Here is an 18,076-nt window from a genome sequence, read left to right as displayed (position 1 = left end):
TCTGATGATGTGTGCAGATCCCAGTATTATTATTATTATTATTATTATTATTATTATTATTATTATTATTATTATCCCTATGAGTCCTGATTCCTGGGGTTAGATAACAAACCCCTCGTGCTTGGCATCCAGCCTGGACCCTGCCTGGCCTTGGATGCCCTTTGCCCCCTTTATATATTTATCTTTATCTTATTCTCCCCTTTGGTCTTGGTGGGTGGGTGCCTTTGGAAGGGGCGCGCTGTCCCTTTAAGAGCGGGAGGGAGGGAGGGAGGGAGCCAGAGAGAGTGCGCGAGAGCCCCCTCCCCTTTTTTGTCCCCTCCCTCTTCCCTTACCCCGAGAGTTGGAACCAGGAAGGGGAGTTGAGAGCAGCAGGCGGGCGGGCGGGCGGACGCACATACGGGGCTTTGGCATCTCTCCGGTTCCGGGAAGAAGAAGAAGAGGAAGAGGAAGAGGAAGAGGAAGAAGAGAAGACCCCGCGCCCTCCCTCCCTTCTTCCCCCCTCCCTCCAGAAACAAGCCAGGTAAGAAACACCTGGCCTTGGCCTGCCTTCCTCCTTACCTTCCTTCCTTCTCTTCCTTCCTCCAGGATCTCATCCAAAATTCCCTAACTTATTTATTATTATTATTATTATTATTATTAATTGTTATTACTATGGAATCTCCCCGTGCTTAGGCTTGGCTGCTTCTCCTTTAAGAGCGAAGCAGGTGAAGGTGAAAAGAGGTGGCTTGCAGTTCTATTTAATACATTTCCTTTTATTATTATTATTTAATATATTTCCTTTTTTATTGTTATTATTTAATTCCTTTTATTATTATTTAATATATTTCCTTTTGTTATTATTATTATTTCATTCCTTTTATTATTATTTAATATATTTCCTTTTTTTATTTCATTCCTTTTATTATTATTATTTAATATATTTCCTTTTTTTATTTCATTCCTTTTATTATTATTATTTAATATATTTCCTTTTTTATTATTATTATTTCATTCCTTTTTTACTATTATTTAATATATTTCCTTCCTTCCTTCCTTCCTTCTCTTCCTTCCTCCAGGATCTCATCCAAAATTCCCTAACTTATTTATTATTATTATTATTATTATTATTATTATTATTATTATTATTATTGAATCTCCCCATGCTTAGGCTTGGCTGCTTCTCCTTTAAGAGCGAAGCAGGTGAAGGTGAAAAGAGGTGGCTTGCAATTCTATTTAATACATTTCCTCTTATTATTATTATTTAATATATTTCCTTTTATTGTTATTATTATTATTATTATTGTGCTTTTAATTCTATTTCATATATTCCCATTTATTATTATTATTATTGTGCTTTTAATTCTATTTCATATATTCCCATTTATTATTATTATTATTATTTAATATATTTCCTTTTATTATTATTATTATTCTGCTTTTAATTCTATTTCATATATTCCCATTTATTATTATTATTATTATTTAATATATTTCCTATTATTATTATTATTATTATTGTGCTTTTAATTCTATTTCATATATTCCCATTTATTATTATTATTATTTAATATATTTCCTATTATTATTATTATTATTATTATTGTGCTTTTAATTCTATTTCATATATTCCCATTTATTATTATTATTATTATTTAATATATTTCCTTTTATTATTATTATTATTTCATATATTTCCTATTATTATTATTATTGTGCTTTTAATTCTATTTCATATATTCCCATTTATTATTATTATTATTATTTAATATATTTCCTATTATTATTATTATTATTATTATTTAATATATTTCCTATTATTATTATTATTATTGTGCTTTTAATTCTATTTCATATATTCCCATTTATTATTATTATTATTATTTAATATATTTCCTTTTATTATTATTATTAATATATTTCCAATTATTATTATTATTATTATTGTGCTTTTAATTCTATTTCATATATTCCCATTTATTATTATTATTATTATTATTATTATTATTATTATTTAATACATTTCCTTTTGTTATTATAAGTCTTAGATCTAGGAGGAGAATCTGGTTCCCCCCCCCCACACAAACACACACACTATTTTATTTATTTATTATTTGTATTTTAATTATTTTATTTTTTAATTTTATTTTATATTAAAAGGAGGTGCTTTTAATTCTATTTAATATATTTCCTTTTATTATTATTATTAATAAATATATTTCCTACTATTATTATTTAATATATTTCCTTTTATTTTTATTTTTATTATTATTGTGCTTTTAATTCTATTTCATATATTCCCATTTATTATTATTATTATTATTATTTAATACATTTCCTTTTGTTATTATAAGTCTTAGATCTAGGAGGAGAATATGGTCCCCCCCCCACTATTTTATTTATTTATTATTTGTATTTTAACTGATTTATTTTTAATTTTATTTTATATTAAAAGGAGGTGCTTTTAATTCTATTTAATATATTTCTTTTTATTGTTATTATTATTATTATTTAATACATTTGCTTTTGTTATTATAAGTCTTAGCTCTAGGAGGATAATCTGGTTCCCCCCCCCCCCACTATTTTATTGCTTTATTATTTGTATTTTAATTGATTTTTTTAAAAAAATATTTTATATTAAAAGGTGGTGCTTTTAATTCTATTTAATATATTTCTTTTTATTATTATTATTATTTAATATATTTCCTTTTGTTATTATAAGTCTTAGCTCTAGGAGGATAATCTGGTTCCCCCCCCCCCCCACTATTTTATTGCTTTATTATTTGTATTTTAATTGATTTTTTTTAAAAAAATATTTTATATTAAAAGGAGGTGCTTTTAATTCTATTTAATATATTTCCTTTATTATAAGTCTTATAATAATGACTTATTGCTGCTTAAGGGGTGAAAGGAGGTGAATCTGGCTTTTTTCCCACTATTTTATTTATTTATTATTTGTATTTTAATTCATTTTGTATTGGGTTTGCTGCTAAGGTGTGACAAGAAGTGAATCTGGGTTTTTTTCAGTATTTTATTTATTTATTATTTGTATTTTAATTCATGTGAGTGTGTATATATATATTTATATATATATGCACTGGGTTTGCTGCTTAAGGTGTGAAAGGAGAAGAATCTGGGTTTTTTCCATTATTTTATTTATTGATTATTTGTATTTTAATGTATCTATATTTTATATCAGTACTATTATTATTATATTATAAAATATATATTGTAATATAATATAATATTATAGTTATATATTATTATATTCTATTATATATTATATCCCATTTTTAATATATTAATTTCGGTATTATATATTATTATCATTGGGTTTTATTTCAGTTCTATTATTATATTATATTTTAGTATATTCTATTATATATTATATATATTCTATTCTATTATATTTTAGTATATTCTATTATATATTATATATATTCTATTATATATATTCTATTCTATTATATTTTAGTATATTCTATTATATATTATATATATTCTATTATATATATTCTATTATATTATATTTTAGTATATTCTATTATATATTATATATATTCTATTATATATATTCTATTATATTTTAGTATATTCTATTATATATATTCTATTATATTATATTTTAGTATATTCTATTATATATTATATATATTCTATTATATATATTCTATTCTATTATATTTTAGTATATTCTATTATATATTATATATATTCTATTATATATATTCTATTCTATTATATTTTAGTATATTCTATTATATATTATATATATTCTATTATATATATTCTATTATATTTTAGTATATTCTATTATATATATTCTATTCTATTCTATTTTAGTATATTCTATTATATATTATATATATTCTATTATATATATTCTATTCTATTATATTTTAGTATATTCTATTATATATTATATTTATTCTATTATATATATTCTATTCTATTATATTTTAGTATATTCTATTATATATTATATATATTCTATTATATATATTCTATTCTATTCTATTTTAGTATATTCTATTATATATTATATATATTCTATTATATATATTCTATTCTATTATATTTTAGTATATTCTATTATATATTATATATATTCTATTATATATATTCTATTCTATTCTATTTTAGTATATTCTATTATATATTATATATATTCTATTCTATTATATTTTAGTATATTCTATTATATATTATATATATTCTATTATATATATTCTATTCTATTATATTTTAGTATATTCTATTATATATTATATATATTCTATTATATATATTCTATTCTATTATATTTTAGTATATTCTATTATATATTATATATATTCTATTATATATATTCTATTCTATTATATTTTAGTATATTCTATTATATACAGCCCGAAAGACATACAACAACCCTATTATATATTATTTGGGTTTTATATTGTTATATTTTACAGTATTATATTTTATTATAATATTTTATATTGCTGCTGCTCAGTCGTTTATAATATTTTATATTATGATTCTATTATTATATTTTATTACTGAGGTTTTATTTTAGTCCCATTATATTACTATATTATTTTACTTTCCTGCCATTGATTCCCATGCTGTGGGTGGCTTGACATTCCCATTGACAGGGATGGCAAGGGCTGCTGCTGTTGTTGTTGTTTATTGTTGTTATTTATTATTATTATTATTATTATTATTATTGACTTCTCCTTCTGCTTCTTGTTGGGGAAGGGGCCTAACCGCCTCCTTGCTGCGTGCCTACGTTGTCCTAACTGTGGGTTATCAAGGGTGGGGGGAAGCAAAGAGAAGGGGTTTCTGGGAGTTGTAGTCTTTCTGGGGCGCTTTCCCTAGCAGGTGCCATGGAGGCGGGGACTACGTCTCCCGGGGTGCACCGCGGCGGGGCGGCGCCGCTGACGGTCCAATGGCAAGCGCGTATTCCCGTGTGGGCCAATGGCTGCGCTGGGAGGGGGCGGGACTAGTGCGGGAAGGGCAGGCGAGGCTGCTGAGGAGAGCGCGAGCGGGGCCAGCGGCGGGGCCTGCCCCGGGGGAGAGGTGGGGTCCCCGGGCGCGGCGCGTCAGGAAAGGCCGGGGATGCGAGGCCTAGCGCAAGGCCCGGGCGGGGCCCAGACCGGCCTCGCCTGCCCGCTCAGCCCGGCCTCGGCTTCCTGTCAGCGGCGCCTGAGGCCGGCTGGAGACCCCCGAGGCCTTGGCGGGCCTCGATTATAAAAGGGCCTGCCTCGGAAGAAGCCCAACCGGGACGAGCTCCGAAAGTGAGGCCTACCTTCACCTAGAAGCACAATATCAGGTACCAGAGAATCGAGAATAAGTGGGAAAATTGGCAGGATATTAATGATAATAATTGCAATTAATATTATCGTCCGCTTTAGGAGCCAAATGAGGATTATAATACTATTATTTAATTGGCATAATAATAATAATAATTATTACTATTATTACAATTAATATTATTGTCCTCTTTAGGAGTCACATGATGATAATATTATAATTTAATTGGCATAATAATAATTACAATTAATATTATCATCCTCTTTAGGAGCCAAATGATTATAATATTATTTAATTGACATAATGATAATAATAATAATAATAATAATAATAATAATAATTAATTGGCGTAATAATAATTACAATTAATATTATCGTCCGCTTTAGGAGCCAAATGAGGATTATAATACTATTATTTAATTGGCATAATAATAATTATTATTATTATTACTATTATTACAATTAATATTATTGTCCTCTTTAGGAGTCACATGATGATAATATTATAATTTAATTGGCATAATAATAATTACAATTAATATTATCATCCTCTTTAGGAGCCACATGATTATAATATTATTTAATTGACATAATGATAATAATAATAATAATTAATTGGCATAATAATAATTACAATTAATATTATCGTCCTCTTTAGGAGCCACATGATTATAATATTATTTAATTGACATAATGATAATAATAATAATAATTAATTGGCATAATAATAATTACAATTAATATTATCGTCCTCTTTAGGAGCCACATGATTATAATATTATTTAATTGACATAATGCTAATAATAATAATAATAATTAATTGGCATAATAATAATTACAATTAATATTATCATCCTCTTTAGGAGCCACATGATGATTATAATATTATTTAATTGGCATAATAATAATAATAATAATAATAATAATAATAATAATAATGATTATAATATTTAACTGGCATAATAATAATAACAATTAATATTATTGTCCTCTTTAGAAGCCACATGATGATTATAATATTATTTAATTGGCATAATAATAATAATAATGATTATAATATTTAACTGGCATAATAATAATAACAATTAATATTATCGTCCTCTTTAGGAGCCAAATGATGATTATAATATTATTTAATTGGCATAATAATAATAATGATTATAATATTTAACTGGCATAATAATTATAACAATTAATATTATCGTCCTCTTTAGGAGCCAAATGATGATTATAATATTATTTAATTGGCATAATAATAATAATGATTATAATATTTAACTGGCATAATAATTATAACAATTAATATTATCGTCCTCTTTAGGAGTCCTCTAATTAGGACTTTATTTTTCTTTTCTTTTTGTTGTATCAACCTGGAGGCATGGATGAGGGGTTGTGCTGTCAATTTTCGGGGTTGTGGGGTGTTTACTTTTGTCGTTTTGTCCGCTGCCATGATGCCATCACTCTTTTATATATATAGAGACTATATTGCTATTGTTGTATATTATATTATATTGTTATTGTATATTATTATATTGTTATTTTATATTATTATACTATATTGTTGTTGTATATTATTATATTGTATTGTTATTTTATATTAGTGTACTATATTGTTGTTGTATAATAATATACAGTAACAATATGATATAATAATATACATTATATTGTTATTGTATATCATTACTAGCTGTGCCCGGCCACGCGTTGCTGTGGCAAAGTGGTGGTGGTATTGGTTAAAAATTATTGTGTAATTTTTATTTGACGTTATTTGTATTTTTTAATTAATTTTATTGTAAGTTATCTTTTTATTTATTACATTTTATTATTTTCTTGTATTATTTTTAGTTATTTTCTGTTATAGTATTTTATTGTATTAATTTGTAGTGTTTTTAATTATTTTTAGTGTTTTTTAATTATTTTTTATTGGGTTGCTAGGAGACCAAGTTGGAGGAGCTTAGCCTTCAAACTGGCAGCAATTGGATAAAAACTATTATTCCTCTCCCTGTAATTAGGACTTTATTTTCCTTTTCTTTTTTGTTGTATCAACCTAGAGGCGTGGATGAGGGGTTGTGTTGTCAAATTTCGAGGTTGGGGGGCCTGTAGTTTTGTTGTTTTGTGGGTCGCCGTGATGCCATCACTCTTTTATATATATAGATTGTTATTGTATATTATTATATTGTTATTTTATATTATTATACTATATTGTTGTTGTATATTATTATATTGTATTGTTATTTTATATTAGTGTACTATATTGTTGTTGTATAATAATATACAGTAACAATATAATATAATAATATACATTATATTGTTATTGTATATCATTATACTATATTGGTATAGTTATATATTATATTATATCATGATTGTTATTGCCTTGGGGGAGGATGGACCCCAGATGTGCCTCTTTCGGGAGTGTTTTAGTTGTGCCCCCCTCTCCTTCCCTGGAAACTTGGATCCCTTGTTGTGATGGAGGAACGAGAGGAAACCCTGAATAATTGATGTCTGAAAGGCCGAGAGTGGCCTCGTTGTTCCTGGTGAGTGGAGGAGAAGGGGGATGTGCCCCGTCTTGCCCGTCCTCCTCCTCCTCCTTGTTCTGGGTGGGGTCCCGCTTGTTTGCCTGGAAAAGCCCTGAAGAGGTTGGGAGAGCGAGCGAGAGAGAGAGAGAACGAGTGGAGCGAGAGAGAGAGAGAGGAACAGAGGTGGGCGTCGTGCCCACTTCCTGGCGCAGAAAGAGAAGCAGGCCATGCTAATGTGGGCCTCTCCCCTCCCTCGCCCTCTGCCAGAGGGAGGAGGCCTGCTCCAGACCCTCAAGGAAGGTGGGCTAGGTGCCCTCTGGGGGTCTCTTCCAACTCCAGTGAAACTAGGAGTCTGCTGGGGTCTCCTTCTCTTGAGGTTCTCCAACCATATTTGGGAGGGTTTGGATGGTGCTTCTTGAGTGATGTCTCCTTCTCTTGAGGTTCTCCAACCATATTTGGGAGGGTTTGGATGGTGCTTCTTGAGTGATGTCTCCTTCTCTTGAGGTTCTCCAACCATATTTGGGAGGGTTTGGATGGTGCTTCTCGAGTGATGTCTCCTTCTCTTGAGGTTCTCCAACCATATTTGGGAGGATTTGGATGGTGCTTCTTGAGTGATGTCTCCTTCTCTTGAGGTTCTCCAACCATATTTGGGAGGGTTTGGATGGTGCTTCTCGAGTGATGTCTCCTTCTCTTGAGGTTCTCCAACCATATTTGGGAGGGTTTGGATGGTGCTTCTCGAGTGATGTCTCCTTCTCTTGAGGTTCTCCAACCATATTTGGGAGGGTTTGGATGGTGCTTCTCGAGTGATGTCTCCTTCTCTTGAGGTTCTCCAACCATATTTGGGAGGATTTGGATGGTGCTTCTTGAGTGATGTCTCCTTCTCTTGAGGTTCTCCAACCATATTTGGGAGGGTTTGGATGGTGCTTCTCGAGTGATGTCTCCTTCTCTTGAGGTTCTCCAACCATATTTGGGAGGGTTTGGATGGTGCTTCTCGAGTGATGTCTCCTTCTCTTGAGGTTCTCCAACCATATTTGGGAGGGTTTGGATGGTGCTTCTCGAGTGATGTCTCCTTCTCTTGAGGTTCTCCAACCATATTTGGGAGGGTTTGGATGGTGCTTCTCGAGTGATGTCTCCTTCTCTTGAGGTTCTCCAACCATATTTGGGAGGATTTGGATGGTGCTTCTTGAGTGATGTCTCCTTCTCTTGAGGTTCTCCAACCATATTTGGGAGGGTTTGGATGGTGCTTCTCGAGTGATGTCTCCTTCTCTTGAGGTTCTTCAACCTTGGAAGGACGTTGGACTAGATGCCCTTTGGGAACTGACATCTCCTCTGGAGGTTCTTTCAACCTTAGAAGGTCTCTGATGGTGTGTCTGCTTCCTGGATGAAGGAGATTGGACTAGATGCCCTCTGGGGGTCTCTTCCAACTCCAGTGAAACTAGGAGTCTGCTGGGGTCTCCTTCTCTTGAGGTTCTCCAACCATATTTGGGAGGGTTTGGATGGTGCTTCTCGAGTGATGTCTCCTTCTCTTGAGGTTCTTCAACCTTGGAAGGACGTTGGACTAGATGCCCTTTGGGAACTGACATCTCCTCTGGAGGTTCTTTCAACCTTAGAAGGTCTCTGATGGTGTGTCTGCTTCCTGGATGAAGGAGATTGGACTAGATGCCCTCTGGGGGTCTCTTCCAACTCCAGTGAAGGAGTCTGCTGGGCTCTCCTTCTCTTGAGGTTCTCCAACCATATTTGGGAGGGTTTGGATGGTGCTTCTCGAGTGATGTCTCCTTCTCTTGAGGTTCTTTCAACCTTAGAAGGTCTCTGATGGTGTGTCTGCTTCCTGGATGAAGGAGATTGGACTAGATGCCCTCTGGGGTCCCTCCAACTCCAGTGAAACATAGACCAACTAGGAGTCTGCTGGCATCTCCTTCTCTTGAGGTTCTTCAGCCTTGTAAAAGTTGTGATGGTGCTTTGAGGTTCTTCAATGTCTTTGAGGGTGGGCTAGATGCCCTCTGGGGGCCCCTTCCTACTCCAGTAAAGGAGTCTGATAGTGTCTCCTCTTGAGGTTCTTCAACCGTGTTTTGGGAGAGCTTTGATGGAGCTTCGGCTCCTTCTCTTGAGGTTCTTCAGCCTTGTAAAGGTTGTGATGGTGCTTTGAGGTTCTTCAATGTCTTTGAGGGAGGGTTAGGTGCCCTCTGGGGGCCCCTTCCAACTCCAGTAAAGGAGTCTGCTGGCGTCTCCTTCTCTTGAGGTTTTTCAGCCTTGGATGGAAGTGGGACTAGATGCCCTCTGGGGTCCTTTCCAACTCCAGTGAAGCATAGACAGCCTAGGAGTCTGCTGGCATCTCCTCTTGAGGTTCTTCAACCGTGTTTTGAGAGGGTTTTGATGGTGCATCTTGAGTGACGCTTAGACATCCTGACGTCTCCTTCTCTTGAGGTTCTTCAGCCTTGGATGGAAGTGGGACTAGATGCCCTCTGGGGTCGTTTCCAACTCCAGTGAAGCATAGAAAACCTAGGAGTCTGCTGGCGTCTCCTTCTCTTGAGGTTCTTCAATTGTATTTTGGGATGGTGCTTCTCAAGTGAAGTATAGACAACCTAGGAGTCTGCTGGCGTCTCCTTCTCTTGAGGTTCTCCAACTGTATTTTGGGATGGTGCTTCTCAAGTGAAGTATAGACAACCTAGGAGTCTGCTGGCGTCTCCTTCTCTTGAGGTTCTCCAACTGTATTTTGGGATGGTGCTTCTCAAGTGAAGTATAGACAACCTAGGAGTCTGCTGGCGTCTCCTTCTCTTGAGGTTCTCCAACTGTATTTTGGGATGGTGCTTCTCAAGTGAAGTATAGACAACCTAGGAGTCTGCTGGCGTCTCCTTCTCTTGAGGTTCTTCAAGTGTATTTTGGGATGGTGCTTCTCAAGTGAAGTATAGACAACCTAGGAGTCTGCTGGCGTCTCCTTCTCTTGAGGTTCTTCAAGTGTATTTTGGGATGGTGCTTCTCAAGTGAAGTATAGACAACCTAGGAGTCTGCTGGCGTCTCCTTCTCTTGAGGTTCTTCAAGTGTATTTTGGGATGGTGCTTCTCAAGTGAAGTATAGACAACCTAGGAGTCTGCTGGCGTCTCCTTCTCTTGAGGTTCTCCAACTGTATTTTGGGATGGTGCTTCTCAAGTGAAGTATAGACAACCTAGGAGTCTGCTGGCGTCTCCTTCTCTTGAGGTTCTTCAAGTGTATTTTGGGATGGTGCTTCTCAAGTGAAGTATAGACAACCTAGGAGTCTGCTGGCGTCTCCTTCTCTTGAGGTTCTTCAAGTGTATTTTGGGATGGTGCTTCTCAAGTGAAGTATAGACAACCTAGGAGTCTGCTGGCGTCTCCTTCTCTTGAGGTTCTTCAAGTGTATTTTGGGATGGTGCTTCTCAAGTGAAGTATAGACAACCTAGGAGTCTGCTGGCGTCTCCTTCTCTTGAGGTTCTTCAAGTGTATTTTGGGATGGTGCTTCTCAAGTGAAGTATAGACAACCTAGGAGTCTGCTGGCGTCTCCTTCTCTTGAGGTTCTCCAACTGTATTTTGGGATGGTGCTTCTCAAGTGAAGTATAGACAACCTAGGAGTCTGCTGGCGTCTCCTTCTCTTGAGGTTCTCCAACTGTATTTTGGGAAGGTTTTGGTGGTGCTTCTGCTTCCTGGCTGAAGTGTGAAGGTTGCCCTTGGCCACCTTGATCAGCATTGAACCTCTGAGGATGCCTGTGGGCGAAAAGTCAGGAGAGAATTACTTCTGGGACATGGCCATACAGCCCAGAAAACTCACAGCAACCCATTCTAATATTGCTGCACATATATTACTATTATTGTTGTTGTGAATTGAAGCCTACCAGCTTCCAGTTGGTTTACAAGAGCGTCGCCAATGTGGAAACTTTGGGAAACTTTATGTGGAGTAAATGCTTCTGCCTGTAGCATCCTCCTCCTCCTCCTCCTCCTCTCGTCATGTGGTTGCCTGGAGAGGTCAGGCGAGGTTCCCAAGACTGTGCTTGGGATCATGAGACCCAGAAAGGGAGAACCCAGAGGCCATCTAGCCTGGCCCTTGCCAGGGAAGGCCTGCCTCTGCAGGTGCTCATAGGAGAACACTGGGATGTCTGTGGTGGAGGAAACACGGATGAAATTGTCCCTGTATGTTTGCTGTGTGCCTTAGAAAATAGTAAATCTAGGATGAAATTGTCCCTGTATGTTTGCTGTGTGCCTTTGGAAAGGGTTAAGGGAGGGGCGGTGGGCGGGGTGATGCAAAGTCCACACCAGTTGAGAAAGAAACACTGGGATGACTGTGGAGGAGGAAACACATAAAATCTAGGATGAAATTCTCCCTGTATCTTTGCTGTGTGCCTTAGAAAACGGTAGGAAAGGGTTAAGGGAGAGGTGGTGGGTGGGGTGATGCGAATTCTACACCAATGGAGAGAGAAACACTGGGATGTCTGTGGTAGAGGAAACACGGAAAATCAAGGGTGAAATTGTCCCTGTATGTTTGCTGTGTGCCTTAGAAAATAGTAAATCTAGGATGAAATTGTCCCTGTATGTTTGCTGTGTGCCTTAGAAAATAGTAAATCTAGGATGAAATTGTCCCTGTATGTTTGCTGTGTGCCTTTGGAAAGGGTTAAGGGAGGGGCGGTGGGCGGGGTGATGCAAAGTCCACACCAGTTGAGAAAGAAACACTGGGATGACTGTGGAGGAGGAAACACATAAAATCTAGGATGAAATTCTCCCTGTATCTTTGCTGTGTGCCTTAGAAAACGGTAGGAAAGGGTTAAGGGAGAGGTGGTGGGTGGGGTGATGCGAATTCTACACCAATGGAGAGAGAAACACTGGGATGTCTGTGGTAGAGGAAACACGGAAAATCAAGGGTGAAATTGTCCCTGTATGTTTGCTGTGTGCCTTAGAAAATAGTAAATCTAGGATGAAATTGTCCCTGTATGTTTTCTGTGTGCCTTAGGAAAGGGTTAAGGGAGAAGCAGTGGGTGGCGTGATGCGAATCCCACACCATTGGAGAGAGTCAGAAATACTGGGATGTCTGTGGTGGAGGAAACACAGAAAATCTTGAAGGAAATTGTCCCTGTATGTTTGCTGTGTTTCATAGAAAAGGGTAGGAAAGGGTTAAGGGAGAGGCGGTGGGTGGGGTGATGCGAATCCCACACCAATGGAGAGAGTCAGAAACACTGGGATGTCTGTGGTGGAGGAAAAACAGAAAATCTTGTAGGAAATTGTCCTGCTTGTAAGCCTTGACTTGCATGGTGGGCAGGATGGTGTTTGGGGAGGACAGTGGCCGTATCCCGGGATGGTGTTGGCCTTTTCCGCTGCTGCGTCGCACCTTTGCCTCCCGAGAAGGGCGTCTGGCAGGGACTCCCCGCATTCCTGGGCGAAGGCAGGGAAGGAGGGAGGGAGGCCGCGGGGCTGAGGGAAACCAGTTTGGCTCCCCATTGCGTGGCTTGCGACACCCGCCGTGGCAGGACCTGAACCCGCTCCTCCGCCCCCCTCCTGGCACCGGGAAGGAAAGGAGCCTTTGCGGGGAGCGGATCGGCCGGCCCGACCGGCTTTTCCTTGGCATCGGGCCCCGTGCCATTGGGTAAAACACGTGGCCCACTTTCCCCCCTCCTTCTTCTCTTTCTGGGTGAACTACAACTCCCATCATGCCAGGTTAACCCCCTGAAACTCCGTCCCTAGTTGAAGTTCGTCCTGTTGAGCAACTTTGCTGTAGAGATGCATCCTGGGTGACGTTCAGTGTGCTCTCTGGTTGCGGGGTGGAAACCCTCTGCTCTTTCTCCTTCTTCCTCTTCTTGTTTTTGCTGGGCTTCTTCCTCATGTGGATAAACAGCTTCGCTCTCACGGAGCCTTCTCTCACACCGAATTTCACATAGTACCTTTACACACAAGGCCTTCTCACACTGGAGCCTTCTCTCACAGCGTTATAAACAGCAGCCTTCACACTGGAGCCTTCTCACACAGTAGCTTTACACACAGCAGCCTTCACACTCGGCTTCCTCACACTGGAGCCTTCTCACACACTAGCTTTACACACAGCAGCCTTCACACTCGGCTTTCTCACATGGGAGCCTTCTCACACAGTAGCTTTACACACTGAAGCTTCTCTCACTGAAGCTTCTCACGCTAGGCCTTCTCATACTGAGGCCTACCTCACGTAGATGCCTACTTCTCATTGAGGCTGACTGACTGAGGCCCACCTCACACTGGAGCCTTCTCACACACTAGCTTTACACACAGAGCCTTCTCATACTGAGGCCTACCTCACGCAGATGCCTACTTCTCATTGAGGCTGACTGACTGAGGCCCACCTCACATTGGAGCCTTCTCACACACTAGCTTTACACACAGAGCCTTCTCATACTGAGGCCTACCTCACGCAGATGCCTACTTCTCATTGAGGCTGACTGACTGAGGCCCACCTCACACTGGAGCCTTCTCACACACTAGCTTTACACACAGAGCCTTCTCATACTGAGGCCTATCTCACGCAGATGCCTACTTTTCACTGACTAACACTGAGGCCCACCTCACACTGGAGCCTTCTCACACACTAGCTTTACACACAGCAGCCTTCACACTGGAGCTTCTCTCACCGAAGCTTCTCACGCTTGGCCTTCTCATACTGAGGCCTACCTCACGCAGATGCCTATTTCTCACTGAGCCTAACAGTGAGGTCCATGCTTTACACACGGCAGCCTTCACACTGGAGCTTCTCTCATGCTAGACCTTCTCATACTGAGGCCTACCTCAGTGTGATGTTTACTTCACATTGAGGCGTTCTCTCACTGAGGCCCACCTCACACTGGAGCCTTCTCAGACACTAGCTTTACACACAGCAGCCTTCACACTGGAGCCTTCTCAGACACTAGCTTTACACACAGCAGCCTTCACACTGGAGCCTTCTCATACTGAGGCCTAGCTCACACAGATGCCTACTTCACACTGAGGCATCCTCTCACACCTCAAGACCACGCTAGCTCTGTCCCGCTAACTCCCCTGGTGTCCCTCTTCCTCCAGCCCCCTGGTTCCGGCATGGAGGGCGGCGTGGACGGCCCCATCGGGATCCCCTTCCCGGACCACAGCAGCGACATCCTGAGCAGCCTGAACGAGCAGCGCAACCACGGCCTGCTGTGCGACGTGGTGATCCTGGTGGACGGGCAGGAGTTCCCGACCCACCGCTCGGTGCTGGCGGCCTGCAGCGAGTACTTCAAGAAGCTCTTCACCTCGGGCCTGGTGGTGGACCAGCAGAACGTCTACGAGATCGACTTCGTGACGGCCGAGGCGCTGTCAGCGCTGCTGGAGTTCGCCTACACGGCCACGCTGACCGTCAGCACCTCCAACGTGGGCGAGATCCTGGACGCGGCCACGCTGCTGGAGATCCAGGCCGTGCGCGAGGTCTGCACCGACCTCCTGGAGAGGAAGATTCTGGCCAAGAACCACGACCAGATGGACTCAGTAGATCAAATTGATCAGCGCAACCACCTCCGAGCCAAGGAGTACCTGGAGTTCTTCCAAAGCAACCCCATCAACGGCCAGCCGGCGGGCGCTTTCTCGTGGACCAACCAAGACCTGCGCGACCTGCAGCGGCTCGGCTTCCGGGGCCCCGACGGGGCGGCGGCCGAGGACGAGCCGGACTCCAACGGCATGGACTTCTACTCCCAGGCCGCCGGCGAGAGACCAAAGCCCGGCGAGTGCGACCCCGACAGCAACCCCGGCCTGTGGCTGGACCGGGAGGAGGAGAAGCCCGCCCTCTTCGCGCCCTCCCAGAACGGCCAGGACGAGGGGCCCCCGCCGCCGCCCCTCCCGCCGGACGCCCCGGACGCGGCCGACTCCCCGGCCTTCGCCCTCAAGGACGAGGAGGCCGACCTGGCCCGAGAGGTGGACGGCCTGGCCGCCAGCGCCCTCCTCCAGCAGATGATGAACTCGGTGGGGCGCCAGCAACAACAACAAGGCGGCGAGGAGGAGCGCAAGGAGGACGTGGACGGGGTGATGGATTATTACTTGAAATACTTTAGCACTTCCCAGGAGGGGCGGGAGTACTCGCCGTGGTCGCAGAAGGGCGAGAAGAAGATCCGGGCCAAAGCATTCCAGAAGTGCCCCATCTGCGAGAAGGTCATCCAGGGCGCCGGGAAGCTGCCCCGACACATCCGGACCCACACCGGCGAGAAGCCCTACGAATGTAACATTTGCAAGGTCCGGTTCACCAGGTGAGCGGCCCACCCGCGCGGGGGGGACCAGACGAGGGCACGGGGTGGAATGGAATAGAATAAGTTGATTGGCATTGTACATTGTGTACAATTTTCATTTTCATTCCCAAGGAAGCGAAATGGTTCCGCATTCAATAAGTTTTGCAATTTGTTCTGTGGTCCTTTTGGGAGAGAATTGGAAAGAGAAAGGAAATCTGCTGGGCCCATAACCCTTTTAGGGTCTCCGTATTTATCTGTTGGGCCAATAAATTAATAATAATAATAATAATAATAATAATAATAATAATGGCTCTGGGAGGTGCTGTTTCTGCATTTTCAACAATAATAATAATAATTCTGGCTCTGGGAGGTGCTCTTTCTCCGTTTTCAATAATAATAATAATAATAATAATAATAATTATTATTATTATTATTCTGGCTCTGGGAGGTGCTCTTTCTCCATTTTCAATAATAATAATAATAATAATCTGGCTCTGGGAGGTACTCTTTCTCCATTTTCAATAATAATAATAATAATCTGGCTCTGGGAGGTGCTCTTTCTCCATTTTCAATAATAATAATAATAATAGTAATAATAATCTGGCTCTGGGAGGTGCTTTTTCTCCATTTTCAATAATAATAAAAATAATAATAATAATCTGGCTCTGGGAGGTACTATTTCTCCATTTTCAATAATAATAATAATAATCTGGCTCTGGGAGGTGCTCTTTCTCCATTTTCAATAATAATAATAATAATAATAATTCTGGCTCTGGGAGGTGCTCTTTCTCCATTTTCAATAATAATAATAATAATAATAGTAATAATAATCTGGCTCTGGGATGTGCTTTTTCTCCATTTTCAATAATAATAATATAATAATCTGGCTCTGGGAGGTGCTCTTTCTCCATTTTCAATAATAATAATAATAATAATATAATCTGGCTCTGGGAGGTGCTTTTTCTGCATTTTCAATAATAATAATAATAATAATTCTGGCTCTGGGAGGTGCTCTTTCTCCGTTTTCAATAATAATAATATAATAATCTGGCTCTGGGAGGTGCTTTTTCTCCATTTTCAATAATAATAATAATAATAATAATAATAATAATTCTGGCTCTGGGAGGTGCTCTTTCTCCGTTTTCAATAATAATAATAATAATAATAATAATTCTGGCTCTGGGAGGTGCTCTTTCTCCGTTTTCAATAATAATAATAATAATAATAATAATTCTGGCTCTGGGAGGTGCTCTTTCTCCATTTTCAATAATAATAATAATCTGGCTCTGGGAGGTGCTCTTTCTCCATTTTCAATAATAATAATAATAATATAATAATCTGGCTCTGGGAGGTGCTTTTTCTCCATTTTCAATAATAATAATAATAATTCTGGCTCTGGGAGGTGCTCTTTCTCCATTTTCAATAATAATAATAATAATAATAATAATAATAATAAAATAATAATAATAATAATAAAAATTCTGGCTCCGGGAGGTGCTCTTTCTCCATTTTCAATAATAATAATAAGAATAATAATTCTGGTTCCGGGGGGTGCTCCTTTGGGGTTAGAATGTCACCAATAAATACATTAATTAATTACAGTAATAATAATTCTATCACTAGGAGGTGCTCTTTCTCCATTTTCAATAATAATAATAATAATACTGGCTCTGGGGGGGTTGCTCCCTCGGGGTGAGAAGGGCGGGATGTAAATGTCAGCAATATATTAATAATCATCATCATTCTGGCTCTGGGAGGTGCTCTTCCTTCATTTTCAATAATAATAATAATAATAATAATAATAATGTCTCTGCGGGGTGCTCCTTCGGGGTGAGAAGGGCGGGATGTAAATGTCACCAATAAGTAATAATAATAATAATAATAATAAATATTCTAGCACTAGGAACAACAATTGGCCCAATTACCATTTGCGGGAAAAGTGTCAAATTTGAAGAGATATCCTGCATGGCAACCCATAATAATACTACTACTACTACTACTACTAATAATAATAATAATAATGTCTCTGCGGGGTGCTCCTTCGGGGTGAGAAGGGCGGGATGTAAATGTCACCAATAAATAATAATAATAATAATAATT

At 38.9% G+C, this 18,076-nt stretch overlaps 2 protein-coding genes across 17 annotated transcripts in view; both read left to right on the top strand.

Annotated features, from left to right (window-relative positions):
* Positions 1 to 323: 323 nt before the first annotated feature.
* zbtb7a (zinc finger and BTB domain containing 7A) overlaps positions 324 to 18,076 on the top strand; it is a 31,856-nt gene continuing 14,103 nt past the window's right edge. Inside the window, exons 1-2 of one of the 2 annotated variants that reach the window (XM_062960230.1) lie at positions 324 to 520; positions 14,808 to 15,997. In XM_062960230.1, coding sequence (XP_062816300.1) covers positions 14,823 to 15,997 — 1,175 coding nt within the window. In that variant the 5' untranslated portion in view covers positions 324 to 520; positions 14,808 to 14,822. Of the gene's footprint in view, positions 521 to 5,152; positions 5,288 to 14,807; positions 15,998 to 18,076 lie in introns of those variants that run through there. The other variant, XM_062960231.1, reaches the window with a different exon arrangement.
* Positions 5,209 to 18,076, top strand: part of pias4 (protein inhibitor of activated STAT 4) — a 55,454-nt gene continuing 42,586 nt past the window's right edge. For all 15 annotated transcript variants that reach the window (XR_010000256.1, XR_010000251.1, XR_010000249.1 and 12 more), the window contains exon 1: positions 5,209 to 5,287. The gene's annotated coding sequence lies outside the window, so the exon portion shown is untranslated. The remainder of the gene's footprint in view (positions 5,288 to 18,076) is intronic.

The sequence above is a fragment of the Anolis carolinensis genome, unplaced genomic scaffold, assembly GCF_035594765.1.
Source record: "Anolis carolinensis isolate JA03-04 unplaced genomic scaffold, rAnoCar3.1.pri scaffold_7, whole genome shotgun sequence".
NCBI lineage: Eukaryota > Metazoa > Chordata > Lepidosauria > Squamata > Dactyloidae > Anolis > Anolis carolinensis.
Note: the sequence above shows the minus strand (reverse complement) of the source record. Positions and strands in the feature narration are given on the sequence as shown.